At 44.6% G+C, this 23862-nt stretch overlaps 1 protein-coding gene across 7 annotated transcripts in view; it reads left to right on the forward strand.

The window, feature by feature from the left end:
- The window catches only part of LOC147895687 (putative CoA ligase CCL8), an 86830-nt gene that overhangs the window by 14761 nt on the left and 48207 nt on the right, over positions 1-23862 (forward strand). For all 7 annotated transcript variants that reach the window (XR_015541896.1, XM_087382717.1, XM_087382716.1 and 4 more), the window contains one exon: positions 22417-22515. Coding sequence is in view for 6 of the 7 variants with exons in the window: in XM_087382717.1 (XP_087238843.1) it covers positions 22417-22515 (99 nt within the window). In the remaining variant the exon portion in view is untranslated. The remainder of the gene's footprint in view (positions 1-22416; positions 22516-23862) is intronic.

Genomic DNA, 23862 nt, shown 5'->3' on the forward strand with positions numbered 1-23862 from the left:
CTCTTGCTGAGCTACACTGGGACCCAAGAGAGTGGTCTTGGCCTACTTCCATTGCTCCAGATTCTCGTGCTCCATGCTTCCAGTATTCCGTGAGAATTTGGTATAGGAATTTGCAGAGAGCCACACATCATCAGCATTGGCATGCACAGGGGATTTCAGAGCATCATCTCTCGAGTTTTTGGTCTCATTTTAGGGCCAGAAAGATTTGTACTTTCTTTGGATAACTATAGAGATAGTCCAGTTGCCTCTGGATTTAGCAGCCGGGGTTGCCATATTGCCAGGGTTTGGACATGAGTTTTCAAATTATTCTGATACATCACCTCTGAGTCCCTCACCCTAACATGGGAAATAGCTATTTGGACCAAAGGGTTTGGTGTCTTTGCTCTATACGAGTCAGACATGGGTGGCTGTTACGCTCTAGCCGAGGTAGCATGACATCGGAAGAATCAGTCGACATTTCTTTTAAAGGATCTATGTTTGTAATATATCTGTTTGCGCTTCATGTAAATGATCGGGAGGGAATTACTGTCAAGGTCCTAGGTGAGGGCTGATAGCACCAGAGTAGGTGGATCTAAGGCTAAGGGCCTAATGCGAGCAATGTGCCTAGGGGCAAAGGGAATCAAATGTATCCCAAGAGAGGGGTGAAAAGATGCATTAGGAAAGGCCCTATGATGATGACATGTGGCATCTAGATCCATCTAGGGAGATGGGGCTTGTTGGAGTTAGTGAGAGAAGAAGAATGGACCTTCACGTGAATTGGCTGATTTCGACTTCTCTGTGAGCTGTCATGCTTCAACAGGATTTGGCTGGGAGGAAACTATGTGGTGCTACTCCCGTGATTCTGTTGTAATAGTAGGAAGCTTGTGTCATTTGGTATCAGAGCCTATAGGTTGAACGAGGGGATTGCATTGGAAGAGAACGAGCTGGTAGAAAGTACCGTAATCTGAAGCGATCGTGTCGAAGGGTGACGAATTGATATTCAGTGGTCCTCCCACACTGGCTATCAAGATTTGTTGTGTGTTAGGTGATTGGTCGTGGGCTTAACAGTGGCTCGTGTTATGGGGAGGCCTTTGATGCGATACATGGAGGGGCGACGCACAGGCAGAGATTAGGGAGGATCTGGGAGCCTGTGAAAATAGCCGATAGGCTAATGATACAGCCAAGTTCTAGGCTTACAAGCTGTCACAGGAGCGCAGGGGGTTGAACGACGTGGGCTGAGACATGTCTTCAGTTTGGATGATGTGCGATCCTTTTGGAAGGAATAGAGCCTATCGTTTCGTTGTGAATTAGTTGGAAATACGTGGCGGCTAGTACGGGCAGCGTCGTGACTGATCTGCAGAAATGGATCGACGGCGCCTTCCATCACCTGCCTACGGGAACTTACGCTCCTACAACAAATTTTAAGCTACGCAAATTTTTTTTTCCGATCACGTAGATAGCCATAGGCTGAGACAGACTCCAAACAAATAGCAACGCTTTGGCAAAAGAAGCAAAAGGTCGTATCGTCTGCTATCAGGGAGTTACGTGGAGGCTGCAGGCTTCAGGACATCTACGCTACGTGAGGACTCCAGGGGTATCAAATCGTGTAGCAGGAGCGATCAACCAGGGAGCTTTCTTTGACATTCATCAATTCTGTGTTTTTTTTCTTCCCCGACCTTAGTTTTTGTTGATGCTCCGCTTGCATGAAGAGGTTCTCGTGAATGTTTAGTCTGCATGAAGGTTCGATGCCATAGCAGGGTACATAGCAGACTTGGGATTTTTTTTGACTTCTTCAAATTCCTATGGGCAATCTGGGAGATTATGCTTGTGCATACGCCTTTGTGATAAAGTCAGTTTGATGCAGGAATTTTCCTAGTATAGGGAAAGTGGTTTGGGGTATATTGTGATATATGCTTGTGTCAAATGCCTAGTTAGTCCTAGCATATCTGGAGAGCCAGATGCACAGAGACTTTGGAGGGTACTCAGGTTCATCCCTCGCACACATTGGCTAGTATCTGGACAGACACATCGTACATACTTTGATGGCCGTATGGACGGGTATGCAGGGAGACTCCCGTGCAGCCTCAGCTAGGAGGGCTTCTTTCTTCAGGGAATGGAAGGATTCTCCTTTCTTCTCTGAGACTACTACAGGGTTGAGGTGGCACTTTCAGCCTCAGCCTTGGTTGTTTTCCACCTCACTCTGAGGGGGTTTTTTATTTATCCTCATGATTTCATGATGTATTCCGCTTTGAGCTTGCTCTCGCGGGTTTTTTCTCTTACTTAATAGAAGTCTCTTTTTTGAAAAAAAAAAAAAACCCTAGTTAGGGTGAACCTGGGATTGCAGGTATTCCCTAGTATAGGGAATTGTGTCAGAGTGCCAGTACCCTGAATTTTGTCAGTTTGTAAGTACAGTATTCTAGCGGTATTTTAAATAAATAAATTCGAGTCTAGTATCCATACGGTCGAGCCTAGGAAGGCTAAAGTACTTAATATTGCTAATTATAGGCCGGAAAAGTATTCTGGTCGGATGAATGACCGTAGTTCTGATGTCATTGAGGCCTGGTTACACAAATGGGACGAGGCGTTCGCCATTTGTGAAATCAGAAATGATATCAAGAAAATCCGCAAGGCCACCCACATGTTTAGTGAGGCAGTGGATCGGTGGTGGATTAAACAACGGAAAGATGGTATTGCATCCACTACCTTGGAGGGGTTTAAAAGGAAATTTAGGAAACACTTCTTACCTCCTGACAAAGCATCCCGAGCTTGGGATCAATATAGAAACCTTCTTCAGAGAAATTTGTCAGTGGTAGAATACACTGATAAGTTTCGAGAGAGTGTAATGAAGGTTGATGGACCCCTACCTCAATCAATCCAAGTGAAAGATTTTATATTTGGATTGAATGATCAGATTAAAATGGAAGTTCGGGCTAAGTATGCGAACACATTGGATGATGCAATAGCCATAGCCCTGAACTATGAAGATGCCAAGGGCAGCAAGCCAAGTGGGTTTGCGCAAGTCGGAACCCAGTATGGGTACCAGAAGAAATCTGGGTTTAAGAAGAAGTGGATTAGTAAAGTGGCCAATCATGATGTCATTGTGTTGTTTGACTCGGCGTCAACTCACAATGTAATTAACTCCAAGCTCATGAAGAGGCTGAAGTTAAAGACTAGCCTATCTGACTATGCGTATACAGTCAGGATGACAGATGGAAGTTCAACTGAAGTATGGGCAGATGGAAGTGGATTGCGCAAGTGGCCAATCATGATGTCATTGTGTTGTTCGACTCGGCGTCAACTCACAATGTAATTAACTCCAAGCTCGTGAAGAGGCTGAAGTTAAAGACTAGCCTATCTGACTATGCGTATACAGTCAGGATGGCAGATGGAAGTTCAACTGAAGTATGGGACCAAAGGGTTACCCAGTTGGAGCTTCGTATTCAGGACTATGCTGAGAAGCTTGATTTTGAAATGACTAAGCTTACTCATGCAGATATAGCCCTGGGTATGGCGTGGCATTCTAGGAAGAATCCAGCCATTGATTGGAAAAAACACGTATATCAATTCAAGATGAATGATTTGCTTTATGTCTTACGAGGTGAGAAAGATGTACCTCAGGGACTGGTGGTTTCTGTAATGGAAATCTGAAAAGCTCAAGAAGAGTTTTTATTCCTTTGTACATCATCGGTAGAGCCGGTTGATGATTCTTCGGCTAGCACTGATGTTGCGCAAAGTGGTGAGATGGCCAAGCTCGCTAATCTTATAGCAAAGGAGTTCTCTGAATGTTTTAGGGATGAGTTACCTTATGGGTTACCTCCAGAGCGGAATGTTTAGCATAAGATTGAACTGATCCCGGGGACAGAACCTGTAAATAGACCTCCCTATAGAATGAGTTTTACTGAAGAGGCGGAGGTGCGTAGACAACTGGAAAAATACCTCAAGTTGGGGCAAATTCAACCAAGTTTCTCACCTTTTGCTTCGCCAGTGATATTAAAGAAGAAAAAGGATGATACGTTTCGCCTCTGTATAGATTACAGAGCATTGAATAATATCATTGTTAAGCACAGGTATCCGATGGCTCGGATTGATGATTTGCTAGATGCATTACATGGAGCCGTGATTTTCAGCAAGATAGATCTTAAGTGTGGCTACCATCAGACCCAGATTAGAGCCAAGGATGTGCATAAAACCGCTTTCAGAAGCAGGTTTGGTCATTATGAGTTTTTGGTAATGCCCTTTGGACTTACCAATGCTCCAGCTACATTCGTCATACTTATGAACGATTTACTACGTCCGTATATCGGAAAGTTTGTAGTACATTTCATTGACGATATTCTAGTATTCAGTAAAAGTATTACTGAGCATCGTGAACACTTAAGAATAGTGTTCAGTACTTTGAGGAAAGCCAGTCTTTTTGTAAATAAAAAGAAAACAATACTGTGTATGGTTAGGCTTGAATATTTAGGATTCATAATTACTCCAGAGGGGGTAGAGATGGATCCAAAGAAAGTGGCTGCGATACTAACTTGGCCAATCCCTCAGAGTCTGACCGCTTTTTGTGATGATTCTTGGGATTTGTCCAATTTTATAGAAGGCATATCAAAGGATATTCCGAAATAGTATCGCCATTGACTGATCTGACCTCAGATAAAGTACCTTTTAGATGGGTACAAAATCAATAAGAAAGTTTTAACACCATAAAACAAGCTGTGGTCACAGGACCGGTGTTAAAAATAGTTGATCCCTAGAAACCATTGTTCCTGGAAACCGTTGCAAGTGGCATTGCGGTAGGAGCAGTTCTCCTTCAAGAGGGAAGGCCAGTCGCCTTTGAAAGCAAGAAGCTTTCTCCCTCTCAAAGGAATTGGCCAACTCATGAATTGGAGTTGTATGCTATTATCCATGCTTTGAAAACATAGAGGCATTATTTTTATGGTTCAGAGTTTTATGTGGATGTGGATCATGATACTCTGAAACATTTTTGTAAATAGCCCGACTTGAGAGGCCACCAAGCTAGGTGGGCAGAGCTCATGCAAGAGTTTAATGTGACGATTCGGTACCGAAGAGGGAAGGATAATAAGGTTGCTGATGCGTTGTCTGGCATTATGCACAATATGAGTTTTACGGTATTAGAGAGTGCTCTAATGACCGAGATTAGAGAAACTCAAAAGGTGGACGAGTTTGTCCAGAGCTTATGGCCTAAAGCTCATGTGTTTAGACCCGGGGAAGAAAAGGATGACCTGGCATCCAGAAAAGGCCAAACATATGCAAGATATACCATAAGGGATGGTATGTTGAAAAGAAATGACAAGGTTGTAGTACCTAGTCAGAATGATCTCGGGCAGAGAGTCATTCGACAGTGCCATGATAGCCCATGTGCGAGACATCCAGGAGTCGAGAAGACATGATCTCGTGAAGCGAGATTTCTTTTGGCCAAAGATGAAAAAGCATATTCATGAATATGTGACGCGGTGTTTTTCGTGTCAGGTAAGCAAGGCCGAGCGGGTGAAGCCACCTGGACTTTTACAGCCCTTGGAGATACCACTAAGTAAGTGGGAGAGCATTTCCATGGACTTTATTGTGGGGCTGCCTACGACACAAGGTGGATATGATTCTATCCTTGTGGTGGTTGATCGTCTAACCAAGATGGCTCACTTGATTTCGACTAGAGAATCTGTTAGTGCCCTGCAAGTGGCGGATTTGTTTATTAGACATATATTTCGTCTGCATGGATTGCCTAGATCCATAGTGTCAGATAGAGATGTCAGATTTACCGGTCATTTTTGGACAGCGGTATTTGAGACACTAAGGACTGAGTTGTGTTTTTTTTGTTTCAAGGAAAAGACTTCTATCAAGTATGAAAGAAACACTGTAGATATACATCATGCAAAGCATGAGAAACCAAACACCCTAAGAGGGCCAATAACATGCTCATTCAAGAGAGCTAGAAAAAATCCCATATTGATGCTGAAAGTGCCACCTCAACCTTGCAAAGAACTCTGACCAAAATTCGGGAGCCACTCCACTTGCTAAGAAAAACAACCCTCTTGGCAGAAGCTTCCTAGGAAGACCCCTTTGTGCTCACCCAAATGGCCGTCAAGGTGTGTACAATATTTTTACATATACCAGCCAATGTGTGTAAAGGGTGGATCTAGGAACCGTCAAAAGCCTATGTGCATCTGGATCTACAAATGTGCTAGGCTGAAATGTTGCCAAAATTGCCCATAAAGTATCCACCAAGGAATGTGTAGGTTTATAAGGAGAGCTAGGAATATCATCTAGAGAGCATGACTCAATTAGATATTGCCGAACTGAAAGAGCCCAAAAAGAGTTGCGCCTCTCATGAAATATATGAGGCCTTGAAAGCGAGAGCCAAGCAACCGAGCCCCATGTCATGAACAAGGAGAAGGAACAAAAGTTCTCAATTATCTAGCAATCCCCTTCTAGATGATCTTGGCCTTTCTGCACTTCCATAAACAATGCTGAATAGATTTCTCAATGGAGAGCCAATGAGGGCAAGTGGAGGTTGTGTTAAACATGGGCCTCCATTGGTTCACATCAATTCCTCTGTGGATAGAAAAACAAACGAAAAGAGTGATCGCTCTATTTATGAGGGACTTCCAGAGTCTCTCCCAAAAGGAATTTTGTAGGTGAGCAAAAAACTGAAAATTCTCCCAATGAGGAGCTCTAGTAGGCTTGTAGCTTCTAAGGCTAAGCTATAATTTCCTGGCATTACTGACCATGTAGCGAAAGAAGGGGAGTCTCTTCTCTTGGTGCTCTGCATCAATCCACTCCCACTCCCAGGTCCGGACTACAAATATTTTATGGGGACACCTCCATAGAGCCAAATCCTTTATGAACCCAAAGGCCTGTGATCCGGATTAGGGTCTAGATACTATCATGAAGCCAAAAAAAACTACTCCACATGAGTTAAAACCATGCCCTAGAGTGAATAGTAAAGACCAAGGCATCCCCATTTGAACATTGTTGTCATATCACTTGAAGTGGGATACCTGAAATCGTAAAGGCCCCAAGCCAAGTAGAGCAATAGTGAGGCTTGTCATCTATATCAACCTAATCCAAGCGTATGGCTACATCAATTGCTGAATTCTCCCTGCACTTCCTCTGAGGTGGCTTACTAGTCATATGGAAGATTTTTGAAATCTTTCGAAGAATCCGCAAAGGAAGCAAGAGGTCTCTCCTATCTAGACCATTGCATATAGTAAGAAGTATCAAGTGGTCTGTGATGATCATGAAGGATGTTGTCATTTCACATGATAGGCTGCCTATCAATCTCTTCCCGAGAGGAACGGAAAACTCTCCACAGAGTACTCCTCAAGCTGCCCGAAGCTTTCACGATTGCAGTCATAAGAGGGGAGGAGGGAAACCTGAGATGGGCTGAAGTACTATCCATCCAACCCCCACCCGTGGAAGGAGAATAGGACTATATGCATTGCAAGGTGGTGGTCAAGGGGCTTTTGTTAGGACAGGAATCCTGGATTGTTCATTGTTTTTTCATGTTACTCCACTTGGGATGATGTGGCATTAAAGACCAACCCCATGGTTAGTTTATTAATATTGTAGACTCCAAGGATAGAGTTCTCACCTCCCACCTCTTGTATAATGTGTTTTCAATGGAATAAAGTACATTTTTTATAATGTGTAGAGGCGAGGGATAGACTTCTCACCCTCCCACCTCTAGTATAACGTGTTTGCATGGAATGTAATTTATTATATTTATAAAATACATGCAATGGACTAGATGGGAGGGGGAATTGGCCTTGACAAAATGCATTGGACCGGCCTCAACAATAGCTGCCTAAAGATTGTTCAGAGAGCTTCCTTCACCGGAACATCATATCATCACCTAGAATTTAGGGGCCACTTGTAGATGCACCTTATAGATTGACACAGCCACCCTCTTCATTGGCTGTAGTTGGATTAACACAGCCATTCCTCTTCAATTGTTGTAGTTGATCAAGCAGTGGGTGGGTAGATAGATTCATTGACTAGGAATCTTCTCTGACACAAGTGCTCTTTTATAGGTTATTTGTATGCTTTGGCACAATGTAGATGAGACAGTTATTTATGTAGCCGAAGAGGGTTAGAGACTTGCTAGATTGAAAAAGTAGAAGACGATGATGCTCTTCTCCACATGATCGAGTTGTTGGCTTTAGGGATGGGTCCTCCCCCCTCTCTAGTTGTGGGTATCCATGGCACCTAAAGCTGTCCAGAGGGTGGCAAATGTAGATCTCAAACATGCGCTAGTGGCACCAAGGCCCAAATTGGGGCTTTCACCAAGCTCATTCATATCTTCAATCCCTCATGATAGAGTTGGTACAGACTATCTCTACTGCGTCTTGTCAGCCAATGTTGACGCTTTAGTTTACTTACGATTGCTTGCGACAATAAGCGTTCTAATTCGGGTTGGAAGGTGCAAGGGTTCCGAGTAAGAAGTGTTCAAGTGCTCGATGCTCAGTGCTCGAGTGGGTGGTGTTAACACAAATATGCCCTCTCTTGCAGTCCTTTTGTTGCTGTGCAAGGTCCACAAACAAACTCGATGACAACAGAGTAATTGAACACGGAGAACTGGGGTGATTGAAGTCGGGGAACATTACATGAAAACACTACTCTTCCACACAAAGAGAAACTCACTTCCATTAATCATAAACCATTTACAAGAAGCCACCTCGTCCCAAAGTTTCGACCTATCTCAGGCCTCCTTAGAGGAGACCGCCAGAGATGAGGCATTACTCTGGTCGTGCTCTGGTCGTCCCACATGTCGTGTGTGGTCTCCGTATCTCTCGTTCAGCCACATCGTGGTGACGGGCCTCACTGTTGATCCATAGTGCTCTCATCTCCTTGAGCTACTCCCCCACGATCTTGTCTGGTGTTGACTCAGATGCGTAAAAATCAGTGACACGTGTCTGTGCTCGGTCTAGCTCAGTGTCCTGAGGTATTGACTGTAGCTAATCTTTGGCCTACCACACGAGGGAGACTCTGTGTCTCCGCATCTCAATCAGATAGAGCCCAATGCAAACCTAGTCAGGGAAATGTATCAGTCAAGTGAGTGGTCCAAAACTGAGCCCCTCCTGAAAGAGACAATGGTATCGCCCTCGGATCTCATAGTAGGACGGACAAACACATAGAAAATGCTCATCTGTCTCGAGTCTCGGTCTCCCCCATCGTGCATAGTCTGCAGAGCTGTTGCTCTCTAGGTATGCCGCTCCCAGCCTCAATCCGCAGTTGGTGGGGTGAGACTCGTATCTATCTGATAGCAATCTGCAAGGCGTGTGAGACTCTCCTATCCTCGGGGTACTGGGGGCCTGATGATGAGATCATGCTCCGATATCCTCAGAAAGTGGTCATGATAGAATGGGGTCTTGGTGGGGAACTCCTGATCCCCCCCCCCCAAGCCCGAGAAGTGTGAAGTTGGAGAAGGTATAACTGTATGGTACGGTTAATCTCATCATGTGGAAGGAGCTCTAGTGGTGCATCCATGCTGTACTGAAAGGGAGGGAGCCTATCCATCATGATACCGTGGCTATCAAACCAAGTGGACACCCGCGCATACCATGTTGTATCAAAGCCTCTCTTTGCGAGGCGTCGAGATGGCTCCAATGCCAGTCTCGGTAATCTCCACTGAGGTAGGGCCCAAACTCTGTGGAGAAACGTCACGGTCTGGAAGAGGGCATCCACTTAAAGAGGTGTCATGGCGAACTCTGCCTGCATGATCTGGGGGGGGAGTGAAGGCTTACTACGAATCATCCTAGACCCCATGATCACCTGTAGCTTCTCAAATCCCTTCCAGTCTCAGTAGCTGAAAGGTCACTCCCCCAAAAAGGTGCTGCATACATGGCAGTCGGTCTCATGAGAGTCTCAAAAAGCCAGCCCTTTGTCGGTGGATCCTGGAAATGCATCTGGAAACACTCTCTCTCTAGTTAGGCCAGGGCTCCCTTCCCTCGTGTGAGTCGTGCTTTGGCGGCATGGGTCATCGTGAAGCCTGGTCCCATGAAACTACCCCTAGGTACGTGTAGGATTGCACTATCTCCACTAGCTCCCCACGGTAAGTGAAACTATGTCCACATCGATGTTGATGAAGCACTGCTTGGGATGTATTGAAGATCATAACCTTGGTTTTTCCAAGGTTGACTGTCAGGTCCCTCTCTCTACAGAACATCTCCAAGTCCTCCAAGTGTTTTTGCAAACCCTCTGCTGAGGACAAAATGAGGACTATGTCATTCGCATAAAGTAGTATTTGTACCATCAAATCAGCCAATAGGGAGCCCTCTCCTCCTAAGGGATCAACAAAGGATGTGATCTCATCAATGTATAGTCCGAAGAGAGTCAATGAGAGGAGGCATCCTTGTTTCACCCCTATGGTGCTCTCAACCCAATCTAAAATCCCCCCAGGAGCGTGGACTCGCCCTCTGATGGACTTGTATAGACTCATCACTCCCCAAATCACTCATCACTCCCCAGATCATGACCTCTGGGAGATGCAGCTCCTGTAATCGCGTGATTAGGTGAGAGTGTGAGACTATTAAAAGCCTTTTGAAAGGTTACGAAACAAGTGTTGACCTTCTGGAGTCTCGACTTCGCCTCCTCGATGATGGCTCTCAAGGTAAAAATATGGTCCAATGTGGAATGCTATCTCTGGAAGCCTACCTGCCCAAGAGCCCGCTGTCCATGGTCTTCTAATTGCTGATCGCCCTCTCCAATATCGATCCATAAATCTTAGCCAGAGGGTGGCCAATCATGAGAGTGCAGTAGTTCCCAGTATCCATGGGGTCCCTTGCCTTATGTATCAGTACAATGGTGGTAGTGCTCCAAGTAGGTGGGAATCTGTGACATGCTGCATGGTTGAACAGCTGCGCTAGAACTGGGGCCAAGTCCTCTTGTTTATGTGCAAAATGCTCTGTACGTAGCCCCTCATGGTCTGGTGCTCTGTGGTTGTGCAGATGAAGGAGGTCATTCCTTACGTTCTACACAGTGAACAAGTGACAAGTAGTGGGTCTAGGCATAAAGGACATATCTGGTGGCATCTGACCTGGGATATCATATAAAGAGCATACATATCTGTGCCAAATCGCTGGGTTCGTAATGGAATGGGCCATTTCCCCTCTGATAGGAGCCCCTAGCTGCCGCTAGTCGGGTCTACTCCTCGAAAGGATCCGACCACCTCATCAATCCTGCAAGTGAGAAAAGTTCGCTTCTCACGTTGTGTCATCCGACGTGAGATGCAACGTGCCTCAGATGAGGTCAGGTGTCCCAAGGACTGCTCACATGTGAGGTGAGCTCTACACTCATGATCATACCAGGGGTTTTGAGGAATCTTCCTAGGCGGGGCATGTGTGGGTCGAGTTGTAGGGAAAGATATGATGGCAGCCTGATGTACCACTGAAGCCAAAGTGGCTGAAACCTAAGCAAGGTCTACCTCCGCTCTGTGTAGGGTCGAAAGCTCTTGAGCTAAGTGACTCACGTAGACTGGATCGAGTCTGGTCAAAGTGAACATGGGTGCAATTGGGCACATGGAGGACTCTCTCTGTGACTGGCCTGGTGGTCGAAATACAGAATGTTAGGTATGAGTGATCTACACCGAGTGGGGGAAGGGGTACCACAAAGTCGTAAATCTGAGATGTGAAGGCAAGGGAGCCCATCAAGTAGTCCATTGTACTTGCCCCCCTCTCCATGTGGGAAACAAGTGAGTCCACTGGCCATCTCTGGAGGCCGCCATCACAAGTAGGTGCTGCCCATACCCTATCACGTGTGGAGCATCTGCTGAGTGTCTCGCTATCCTGAGCTCAGCTGCATCTAACTCTAATACTATGAGGTAATCGGATGCAAAGTCCAGTAGTCCCACCTGGTTGTCCCCTATCCGTGCATTGGAGTCACCAAGGAGGGGGGTGTCACCCTATCTAGAGAACTCTGTGATATCATCATGTATACTCTCGTATGGGCTGCTCCCTTCTGTGGCAACCTCACGTGCATAGGATGATGTATCCAGAGGAAAGTAGCACACCGCTGATAGGACAAAACCTGTATCAAGTTTTTGAGCACTGTATATAACTGTGGGTAGGCACATAGCTGTACACATCTAGGGTAGGTGTGGGCATTTGGCATTTGTGGATTTTTCTTTCACAAGCATAATGGACTGATGTATAGTTTTTTGAGATAATAAAGTATGTTTTGCAGGGACTTCATGGGAAATGATGAAATGCAATGTGGTTGTACCAGACTTCCAGAGCAAGGGTGTCTAGTGTGTGATCAAGTGAAATGTTTTTGGGGTCGTGTAAATTCAAGTCATAAAGGGTTTTTTATATTTTCCTGAGTCAATGTGCACTTCCATGTCACAGGAATTTGATATGTTATGGTGTCCATGTCAAAGGGCTTTTCATGTGTGTGTACGGGGTAGCATGCAAGCTTTAATGTGCATGCTAATGTGTGTGGGAATTGTGTGATTAAAGGTCCAAAATGTGCATTTAATGTGATTTGGGGGAAATGTCTTGAGAGTGGTAAAATGTCACTCATGAGGTGGCAAATTAGGCTGAGGTGGCTGGACTGATTGGGAAGGCATCTTGCTCATGCAAAGGTGGCTACGTGATGGATGAAGGGGAGCTTCTAGGCTGTGAGCTGAAGCTATGTGGAGATGGTGGCTGGGAGCTGATTCAGTTTTACACTGGAAGGATCTACGATGCAAGTGGGGCTCCGAGAAGAGGAGGCTGAACGACGGAAAATGAAGGGGGCTCTCGTAGATGAAAGAGGGTGTGTGCGCTGAGAAGACCTTGGCGGTGGGGATCTCTGGAGATTACGAGCTGTTGTTCGTTGGCTGAGCATAGCTACTACGTAGGTAGGACAGTCGTTGTTTGCACGTGAGCTGATGCAGAGAATCGTGGTCTGGCTGAGATCATATGGAAGGGCTCTGTTTTTTTCTGATTGAGGAAGCTACGTGGCTATGCGGGTGATGCTATAAATGTGAGCTAGTCTCTCTGTGAGAAATGAAGGCAGCAGGGCTATTGCTGGAAGTGTCTTCCGTTGGGTTTGTGCATAGTTGGTGATGATCTATGGATTAACACAGCTTAAGGCATAGCTGTGTATGAACTCCGTATGCAAAGAGATAGAGGGACCAAGGAATTGCAGGCTAAGGCACAATGGATCGTGACCTGCATCGATGATGGTTGTCCTAAAGGAGTTAGGCAATTGATGCTTGCTGCAGATGTTCGTCAATCACTGATCTTCTACTTTGTGAGGGAAGAGAAGTTATCCTAAAAGAATCGAACGCCTCTTTGACATGGTTGTAATCTTATGTTGATTTGATCGCGGGAGATTTCTGAATACTGATAGAGAGGGAGAGGAGGAGGCACTGTTGCAGCTTTGCAGGAATTATGAGCTGTTGTTCTTGATGGAAGCTTAGGAGTGTGGGCTGTGGGTTCATAGTATTCTGAGGCTGACTGTTTTCTGAGTTTTGGGGGGAAGTTCAGTTCTAAGCTCAGTATGTTTCGGGCTGTGTAGTCTTTTGTCTCTCTTTGAGTCTGTGTGATCCATGTTTAGTCAGTTTTTTTTTTTTTTGTGGGGGTTTGTCTCGGTGCCTATTACAAAGACACATACTCTGGAATCTAGTTCATAAGCTCATCATCTACGAGCCCACATTGCAGCTAATCCCTATAAAGTCTCAGCTATCTGAGGTGGTGAAGTACATAATTCCTAGTTGTCTTTCCTTTTTTTTCTTATCATCTTTTTTGGCGATCCTGTTGGGGACAGGAGGAGTTTTGAATTGAGATTGGGTACTCAAAACAAAACGAACCAGAAGATTGTATGGGGAATGTTGCTTAAATTTTTGTGTGGTTAGGGATTGAAACTATGAAGACAAAGCCTCGCATGAGAGTGATTCATTGTGAGTTATGTGAAGAGTGTGGACACAAGAGAGATAGATGCCTTGATGTTGAACTTCGGGTGATACGTCTTCGTGCTAAGGTTCAAAAGGCTTTGAAAGTGATTGCTCTTAGGAAGAAGAATGCCAGTCAGATGCAGGGTAAGTTTTCTTCAGTAGAGTCTTTTTGTTTTCTTCCCAGAAGAGGTTGGGTGGTATTTCTAGTTGGAAGTGTGTTTGAGATAAGTTAGTCAAGAGGAGAGATGGCTCATGAATTTCCTCGATTTCACGGGTTGCCCAATGAAGACCCAGAGAGGTTTTTAGAGTGCTTGGAGTTCACAGCTCTTATTAAAGACAGGAATGCTCCAAAAGTCCTTCTTCAGATTCTATCCTTTTGTCTATTGGGAGAAGCGAGAACTTGGCTGCATACTTTCTCTGCAAGGATGCGTGATGATCAGGGTGCTCACAGAAACCCGACTTATCCAAAGGTGAGGACAACTTTCCTGAACAGGTTTTTGTGTGTTAGAGATCCTGATGGCATTTGGAGAGAGCTATGTTTATTGCAGCAACAGCCGACTCAATTAGTGGATGAGTATGTTGGTAAGTTCACTGTGTTGTGGAATAAATGGCAAGTGGCCTTATTACCTGAAGCTCTCCCAGAGTCATAAAAAAGGATAGGTTTGTTGCTAGTCTGAAGCCGGAGATTAGGATAAAGATTGAATGTAAAGAGCTGGTCACTTATGAGGATGCTCTCAGGGTAGCAAAAGAGAAGGAGAGGAAGCAGATAAGATCATCACAAATGATGCAAGAGATGCCGATGGTTCAGCATGTGCCTAAAATTCTCTCTCAGGTGAAGCCAAAAGTCAAGAAGGAGGAGAATATAAAAGAAGAAATTCATGATGTCGGACCTTATGAAGAGTTTGAGTTTGAATTTGATGAATGGTAGCGGAAGAGGTAGATCATCGAGTGGTTATGGCAGAGGTAGCATGCCTTCTTCAAATAATTCAGGCCCGTGGCAGGCAGGTTGAGGTCAAGGGTCATATGCACCTTGTGTCCAGTGCTTTAATTGTGGAGAGTGGGGACATTACAGCACACACTGTGATAAGCCTCGTCGTGCTGGAGGTGATGTTTATCCATTGCCAACAGGGTTAAATAATAGGGTGAATGATCATAGTGTAGAAGTAAAAGATGTAGGTCAGCCTAGTACCTCTGGAATCTGTAAAGCCACTGCAGAAGAGAAAGGGAAAGGTAAGGCAGTTACATTTGGCTTGTTGGAGTTGGAGGTAGTTAAAGATGTCATGCCATTAGGGAAGAGAGATAGAGAAGAGGAGGTTCGTCCGAGTGCAAAGAAGGGGAAGCAGTCTGAGGAGATGATGACCTACCAAAAGAAGAAGAGCAAGAAGCCCAGAAGGAAGTACAGAACTGCAGATTATCCCATGGGGAAGGAGCAGGGAGATTATGATTTGGTGGAAGATCTTTCAGCGAGGAAACCGGACATTACATTTGCTCAAATGATTGGTCTATGCCCAAAGCTTAAAAAAGAAAATGGAGGCAGGCTGTAAATCCAGCAAAGAAGAACTCTCATAAGGGTACAATTAAGCTGATGTTTGTCTCAGAGTTGCCAGATCTTTTACCCGCTGTAGAAGCCTGGCATAAAGGAAAGGGTTTTGGAGAGGCCTATATAGATGGGGGTGCACAGATTTGTGTGATTACTCAGGCTTGTGTGGAGAGATTAGGACTGAAGATATCCCGCTCCTCTAGTTATCGCATCAGAATGGCAAACCACTCCAAGGTGAAGACTTTAGGGACAGTACCTGGTCTGGAGGTTGAGGCATTCAGTGTTTCATGTCGAGTGGATTGTCATGTAATGCCTGCGGGGTTGGGAGCCTATCCTTTGATTCTTAGAAGGCCGTGGTTGAGGAAGGTAGGTGCAATTCAGAATTGGCAGAGAGGAATCTTTTCTGTACATACGAATGGAAAGAAATTGAATTATTTCGATATGGTAAGCAGGGCTGAAGTTTCAGATTCAGCAAGTGAAGAGGAATATTCTTTTGTAGCAGGGAGAGGGTTCCAGATATATGAGGCCAGTCTATTATGCCAGCAGGGTGAAGAGTGAAGTAGAAAGGAAGTATTCAGCGGCTGAATTGGTCTTGGCTAGCCTCTTGTATGCCTGTAGGAGATTTCGGCATAATCTATTGTCCAGGCCTTTTGTGGTTCTCACCTCATGTTCACTACTACCTCATATGTTGAATAGTACAAACATCTCCAGGAGCATGAATAAATGGATAGTAGAGTTATAGGAGTACTCTTTTACCTTCTTGGTTGAACTCTACCAGAGCTTCCTTGGGTGATCTCCTCACCTATAAGGAAGGACCTATTTTAGTTGAAGATGTGGAGAAGAACATTGACATGAATGAAGAAAAAGTACTAGAGGATGCATTTGTTTTACACTTTGATGGATCTTACAAAAAAAGTTTAAATAAAAGTACAGGAGGAATTGTCATTTATGATCCTGGAGGAAAGGAGATTCAGAAAATGGGAATTCAGCTTGAAGCCAGCAGTAATAATGAAGCTGAATATGCAGCCCTCTTCGAAGGTTTGAAAGTATGCATTAGTCTGGGTATTAAGAGACTCATGATTAAGGGAGATGCTTTGTTGGTTGTGAAGCAAATTTTAGGTGTCTGGAAGGTTAAGCAAAAGTTCATTTGAAGAGATGGATAAGTGCGGTGAAGAAACTGTTAAATCGATTGGATGCCTGGACACTCCAGCATATTGAAAGAGGTAAGAATATAAATGCACATGATGCTGCACAGGAAATTACAGCAGCTTATGTTGATGCAGTAGGAGTGCAGGAGCCCTTATACAAAGGAAGGGAGACATTGGCTTGTGAGGAAAGCTTCCTGTTAACTGGTAAAGTGCCTGAAGAAGTTTCGAAACAAAGAAAATACAGATTTATTGAAAGCTGTACTTCTTATTGTCTGATAGATGATGTTCTTTACATGAAAGGGGCTGATCTGGTGCTCAGAAGAATTCCCTGGCATGAGAAAGTTTTTCATATTCTACAAGCTAATCATGAGGGAGTATGTGGAGGACATTTTGCTTTCAAAATCATGCTGAGGAAAATACTTACAAAAGGGTATGTGTGGCCATCCCTCCAGAGAGACATAAGACATTGGTGCAGGTCATGCCTACAGTGTCAGCAAATGAGTAAGAGGATCTTACATCCAGAACTCAGAAATATCATGCTTGCTTATAATATTTTTGAGAAATGGGGAATAGATGCCATCGGTCCTCTACCGATGACAGCCAAGGGAAATTGTTATATGCTGACAGCTGTGGATTATTTGACGAGATGGGCTGAAGCACGAGCAGTACGGGCTGTCAATGCAAAATCTGTATGTAAATTTGTGTATGAGGATATCTGCTGTAGATTTGGTGTACCACTGGAATTGCTTTCTGATAGAGGTCCAGGTTTCAGGAGTGAACTAATGGATTTATTATGTGGTAAGCTGAAGATTAAACACAGATATGCAAGTCCCTATTACCCTCAATGTAATGGGATGAATGAAAAATTTAATGATGTGTGTACTAATATCATGGGAAAGATCATCAGAACCTATGAGAAGGAGTGGGACCTTGCTTTGCACTGGGCTTTATGGGCTTACAGAGTTGCAGTAAAAGAAGGCACCTAGTTTTTACCATTTCATCTTGTTTACGGGAAAGAAGCTCTATTACCCTTGGAAGTAGAAATTCCTGCATTACAGATGTTAATGAAGATAAACGAGGATTCAAATTTTACTTTCCAGAACCGGTTATTGGATTTGCAGGAAGCACAACTAGACAGACAAAAGGCGGTGGAACATTATGCTTAGGAGAATCAGAAGAAAGCAAACAGGAAATTCAAGGATAAGAAAATCGAGGAGGGTAATCTAGTTTTGAGATACAACAGTAGTCTAGATTCTACCTTCAAGAAGAAATTTGTGATCAAATGGGATGGACCTTTTCATGTGAGGAAGAAATTCAAAAATGGATCATATCAACTTGAGGATTTGGATGGTTAGCAGCATAAGAATAGAGTCAATGGCTTCAGACTAAAGAAATACTTTCATAGGATCATGAGTATAGGCAGCTGTGGACCTACTGTGATGAAACCAGACAAGCCGGAAGACCTCATGGATGAGGATATCTCTGAAGAAATGCAAATCTTACATACCTCTATCTGCAAGACATGAATGTCTGCAGACTTGGGGATGGGCAAAATGATAGGACAAAACCTGTATCAAGTTTTTGAGCACTATATATAGCTGTGGGTAGGCACATAGCTGTACACATCTAGGGTAGGTGTGGGCTTTTGGCATTTGTGGATTTCTCTTTCACAAGCATGATGGACTGATGTATAGTTTTTTGAGACAATAAAGTATGTTTTGCAGCGACTTCATGGGAAATGATGAAATGCAATGTGGTTGTACCAGACTTCCAGAGCAAGAATGCCCAGTGTGTGATCAAGCGAAATGTTTTTGGGGTCATGTAAAGTCAAGTCATGAAGGGTTTTTTAATATTTTCTTGCGTCAATGTGCACTTGCATGTTACAGGAATTTGATATGTTATGGTATCCATGTCAAAGGGCTTTTCATGTGTGTGTACGGGGTAGCATGCAAGCTTTAATGTGCATGCTAATGTGTGTGGGAATTGTGTGACTAAAGGTCCAAAATGTGCATTTAATGTGATTTGGGAGAAATGTCTTGAGAGTGGTAAAATGTCAGGTGGCTGGACTGATTGGGAAGGCATCCTGCTCGTGCAAAGGTGGCTACATGATGGATGTAAGGGGAGCTTCTAGGCTGTGAGCTGAAGCTACGTGGAGATGGCGGCTGGGAGCTGATTCAGTTTTACACTAGAAGGATCTACGATGCAAGGGGGGCTCCGAGAAGAGGAGGCTGAACGACGGAAAATGAAGGGGGCTCTCGTAGATGAAAGAGGGTGTGTGCGCTGAGAAGACCTTGGCGCTGGGGATCTCCAGAGATTACGAGCTCTTGTTTGTTGGCTGAGCATAGCTACTACGTAGGTAGGACAGTCATTGTTTGCACGTGAGCTGATGCAGAGAATTGTGGTCTGGCTGAGATCATATGAAAGGGCTCTGTTTTTTTCTGATTGAGGAAGCTACGTGGCTATGCGGGTGACGCTATAAATGTGAGCTAGTCTCTCCGTGAGAAATGAAGGCAGCAAGGCTATTGCTGGAAGTGTCTTCCATTGGGTTTGTGCATAGTTGGTGATGATCTATGGATTAACACAGCTTAAGGCATAGCTGTGTATCGTCGTTTGCTAGCTGAAGGATTTTGGGCGACAGAGACTCCATGAACTCCGTATGCAAAGAGATAGAGGGACCAAGGAATTGCAGGCTAAGGTGCAATGGATCGTGACCTGCATCGATGATGGTTGTCCTAAAGGAGTTAGGCAATTGATGCTTGCTGCAGATGTTCGTCAATCACTGATCTTCTGCTTTGTGAGGGAAGAGAAGTTATCCTAAAGGAATCGAAAGCCTCTTTGACATGGTTGTGATCTTATGTTGATTTGATCACGGGAGATTTCTGAATACTGATAGAGAGGGAGAGGAGGAGGCGCTGTTGCAGCTTTGCAGGAATTATGAGCTGTTGTTCTTGATGGAAGCTTAGGAGTGTGGGCTGTGGGTTCATAGTATTCTGAGGCTGACTGTTTTCTGAGTTTTGGGGGGAAGTTCAGTTCTAATTTCAGTCTGTTTCGGGCTGTGTAGTCTTTTGTCTCTCTTTGAGTGTGTGTGATCCATGTTTAGTCAGTTTTTTTTTTTTTGTGGGGGTTTGTCTCGGTGCCTATTACAAAGACACATACTCTAGAATCTGGTTCATAAGCTCATCATCTACGAGCCCACATTGCAGCTGATCCCTATGAAGTCTCAGCTATCTGACGTGGTGAAGTACATAATTCCTGGTTGTCTTTCCTTTTTTTTTCTTATCACCGCAATGAAGATCGGCCGTGCCCTAGGTATCTAAACTCTAATCCACATGTGCCATGCATGTTCCTCTTTCCTAACCACTGAAAGGAGTGGCCTCAAAACTGATTTGAAGAGGACAACCATACCTCTAGAACCTCGTGCTCCACTATCCCTCCTCAGTTCCCTCCTATGGCAGACTCCCATGTGTATCCTATCACGCTGGGCCACCCTCTCTCTGGGCTCTTGTGTGTCTCAGTGTAGAAGACCATATCTCTGTTACTGTATGTCTCCAAGAACCCTCCTGGGTCGGACCAAAGGGTGCCATTACAATTCCATACTGCCATCTTCAGTTTGTTTTGCATACTCGTCCCATTGTTCAGACACCGTCATGTGCTATCCCCTTCTCCTACATCTCGTACTTCTCTTTCTATCCTTTCTCGAATGATCACCTTGCCATCTTTGTAAACTGCCCATTTTCCCTCTTGTCTTGCGACCATCACCCGCACCATTCCTTCCCTTCTATGCTCCTGCTGTAGGAGTGTGAGGTCTTCATCTAGATAGATCTTGGTCCCCTTCAGTGTTTCCCGTGTACTCATGAGGGTGGATCTATCTATGGCTATCCGTAATTTTACAACCAAGGGCCTCGTCGGTGCATCTACTTTGCCCACTCTCCAAGCTGATTCACAAGTGAGGTTGATTCCCATCTTGTCAAAGAGGGTTTTGGCATCTGACATGAGGCTATCACCTACAGGTAGACCTCTGACCAGCACATTCGAAATCTTGCTAACCCGGAGTGGCAATAGCAGAGCTAGAGCAAGGGGTGGTACTGCGAGCGCTTACGGAGCAAGGAGTGGTAGAGGGCCGTTTTTCTTCTTCAAGTGTTTCAGAGATGAGCTCCCTTTTCTTTGGTGGTGTCTTTCTTTAGCACATCTTTCCATGCAAGCATATCTACCTTCCCCTTCATGATTTGTTGTATGAACTCAACATGTTTCCCTTTTACCATTGTTTGCATGGCTGCCATTTCCTTCTTCAGCTGTTCATTTTCTGATTTCAGCACATCAATGATCTTGCATCCTTTCTCTGGCACCCCCTTTACATCTTTCAGTTGTTGCATTTGTTCTTTAATGGTGTTCAGCTTCTCGTTTAACGGTGGCTGAAACTCCCCTTCCTCCCAATGTTGTGCACTTGTCTTCAGTTTGTCATTCTCATCTTTAAGGGCAGCCACCTGAACTTCTAATATCTCAATCTGAGAGGCCAAATGACTGGTTTTTTTCACCTAGAGCACAATTCATGTCTTGCAACATTTAACCTTTTTCACATGTCCATTTGGTTTGCATCTCCTCTTTCCATTTCTTCATTTCATCTTGCATTTGGGATCGGAGGTTTGAGAGCTCATCTCCTCTGGTCTCTCTCAGCTTCTTGCGTAGGCATTCAATTTCAGTGTCTTGTATCTTGTAGACTTCCTTGAGTGTTGATATGCAAGCCTTGACACTCTGATCTTCTATCTTCTCCGCCTTCATCCAAATGAGGCTATACTTCCGGTCTTCCTCCCCTCTTGTTTTCTGATCGGGTGAGTTCTCTTTTATCCCCATATTGGCAGCCTTTCTTTATCCAGTAATCTTCTTGGAGTGTGTTTTTTTTGCAGGTACAGATTCGGTGCAGATTGTGCGAGTTGAGGAGGGGACCCTTGAGGTCTTGAGGGGCTGGCCACTAAGGTCATGCTTGAAGACTAGCAGCTTGAGGCTGCCTCACAAGCAGCGCACAGCTGTTAGGGGCCAAGTGGCTCCCTATGGCACTGGTGGCGCAACTGAGCAGCCACCGTGGGGCTGCTTGGGGGCCTCAGGGCTCACACAGTTGTCCCTGCTACACCGAAGTAGGCGTCACATAGGGAGGTGGGGCTGAGAGGCCCACGTGATGGTTGGAGGGCTCCTACAACGCCCTTGAGGTGGATGAGGCTCCTGTGACAGCAAGGGGTGGAGGCGCACGTAGCAAGGGTGGGCTGGAGAGGCAATGGTGCCCACGATAGGCACACACAGCAAGGGTGGTGCGGGGTGGGCAGGGAGCAACGAACCACACGGGTGGAGGCGATGATTTAGGCGGGTGGAGGTGGAGAGCAATGTGGGTGGAGGCGGAGAGCAAAGGTGGGTGGAGGCAGAGAGCAGCTAGCTAGCATGGAGGGGAGCATGATGGGGAGCATCAGAGGCGGCAGCAGCAGCATGGCGGGGAGCAGCAAGGAGAGAAACATGGCGAGGAGAGAGCAACGAACATGGCAGGGAGAGAGCGAGCAGCAAGTAGCAAAAGCATGGCGCGGAGAGAGAGAGAGAGAGAGAGAGAGAGAGAGAGAGACATCTGCAAGAGGCTGGTGGTCTTACCCTTTTCAACTAAAATATATTTTCCTTTAGAATTGTACTGGTCTGTATCAAGTATTGTTAAGGAGGATCTTCTGCAATTTCATCCCTCAAAGTGTTAATCATAAAACAAAGCTTGGATATTGTGAAGGGACTAGGTGCTTGCTTTTGGAGTTGCACACACTTTCCTAGAAGGGTGAGCTTTTGTTTGCTTTATGTGTATAACTTCTCAATGTTTGTGTTGGCTGGCAAAACAGGTCCCCACAATGTATGCGTATTTGCTTCAGGGGTACAAGAGCATGAATGAAGATGCACAAAAAGCTGCTGCATCAGCTGCTCGGCAGTTACGTCTTATGGTCTGTCTTTGAGCAAGCTTGAGAATAATATTCAATGGCATTTCACATTGGTCTGTCTTTGAGCAAGCTTGTGGTCTGTCTTTGAGCAACGTGAGAATTATTAACGTTTCACATTGGTGATAGCATCGTTATGACGATGTGAATTATTCTTAAAGCATTTAGAAGAAGGAAAAGTGTAAAGATTCTCTGCAATTTGGTAAAACGTCTTGTTTTCTTTGATATCCGACATATCTCAGGGATTGATATGTCTCAACATGTTTGAAAGTATCCGCATCAGATTCACAGCTCGCTTGCTACTATCACATGTTACTAATGTCAAGGCTGAATTTCTAGCAAAAAATCATTGCATCCATTACACAAAACAAAATTGTTTCTCTAAAATGGATTTTGAAAGAGATCTCAATCTAGTAATCCATTTAGAAATAAAGAGATCTCAATCTAGTAAGAAAGAGATATTAATCTAGTAATCCATTTAGAAAGAAAAGCACTGTATGTCATGGATGGAAATGATGTTCTTCTCAAATATTATATTTTTGTGCTTCACGGCTAATAGCTATCAAGCTGAAATGAATGTGTATAAATTTGCAAGATTGGTATATTATATGCTTGTGCTTTAAGGCTATCAGGATGAAATATACATGCTCAGAGCAGGAATTTGCAAAGATGATTTGCGACTAAATCACATATCAGTACAAGGAGAACCAGTATCTTTATCTATGCAAAATTGCTGTTGACTAGTTGGAGGATTAGACTACAGTAATATTCAGACACTTTCATTTACTCCATTTATAGACACATTATTTACTGGGCTCATAAGAATATTTAAATATCTGCGAGAATTCAGGTCCTAGTCTTCCATCCGAGCAGCCCGCTTCCACATTAGTTCTTCCATCCCCCATCATTGATCAGGGGAAAGGTGTGCCTCTTGCCTCTTCAGCTCTTTTGCAAGCATGGATCTTATGCACTTCAGTGCCATGTTTTCCTCTCCACGAGCTGATTTTGGAGAGAGAGAGTTTATATTTGGTAATGCAATTATTGGTTTTCCCATCGACTCGACATCATCTTGCACAAGAGTGGGTGTTCTTCTCTCCGTGTATTTCCCTCCTCTTTACTGCTCTAGGAGACCTGCCACTCTTACTAGAGCGGGTAAGGTTTTCCTCCCTATTTTCTCTCATTAATGAGGATTGTTGTATCCAAGGCGTGGGTGGTGTACCACGTTGCTACCGTAGGCAACTGATCTGCAATCAGCTTCATCCAGGCATTACTGGGAACCTATTGACATTCTTTTTATTTAGGAACACAAACTAGATGCTAGAGATTGTTCAAAGTCAGGTAAACTACTTTTAG

The sequence above is a fragment of the Dipteris shenzhenensis genome, chromosome 12, assembly GCF_047967505.1.
Source record: "Dipteris shenzhenensis isolate YYH24624 ecotype China chromosome 12, Dip_SZ_1.0, whole genome shotgun sequence".
In the NCBI taxonomy this organism is placed as follows: Eukaryota; Viridiplantae; Streptophyta; class Polypodiopsida; order Gleicheniales; family Dipteridaceae; genus Dipteris; species Dipteris shenzhenensis.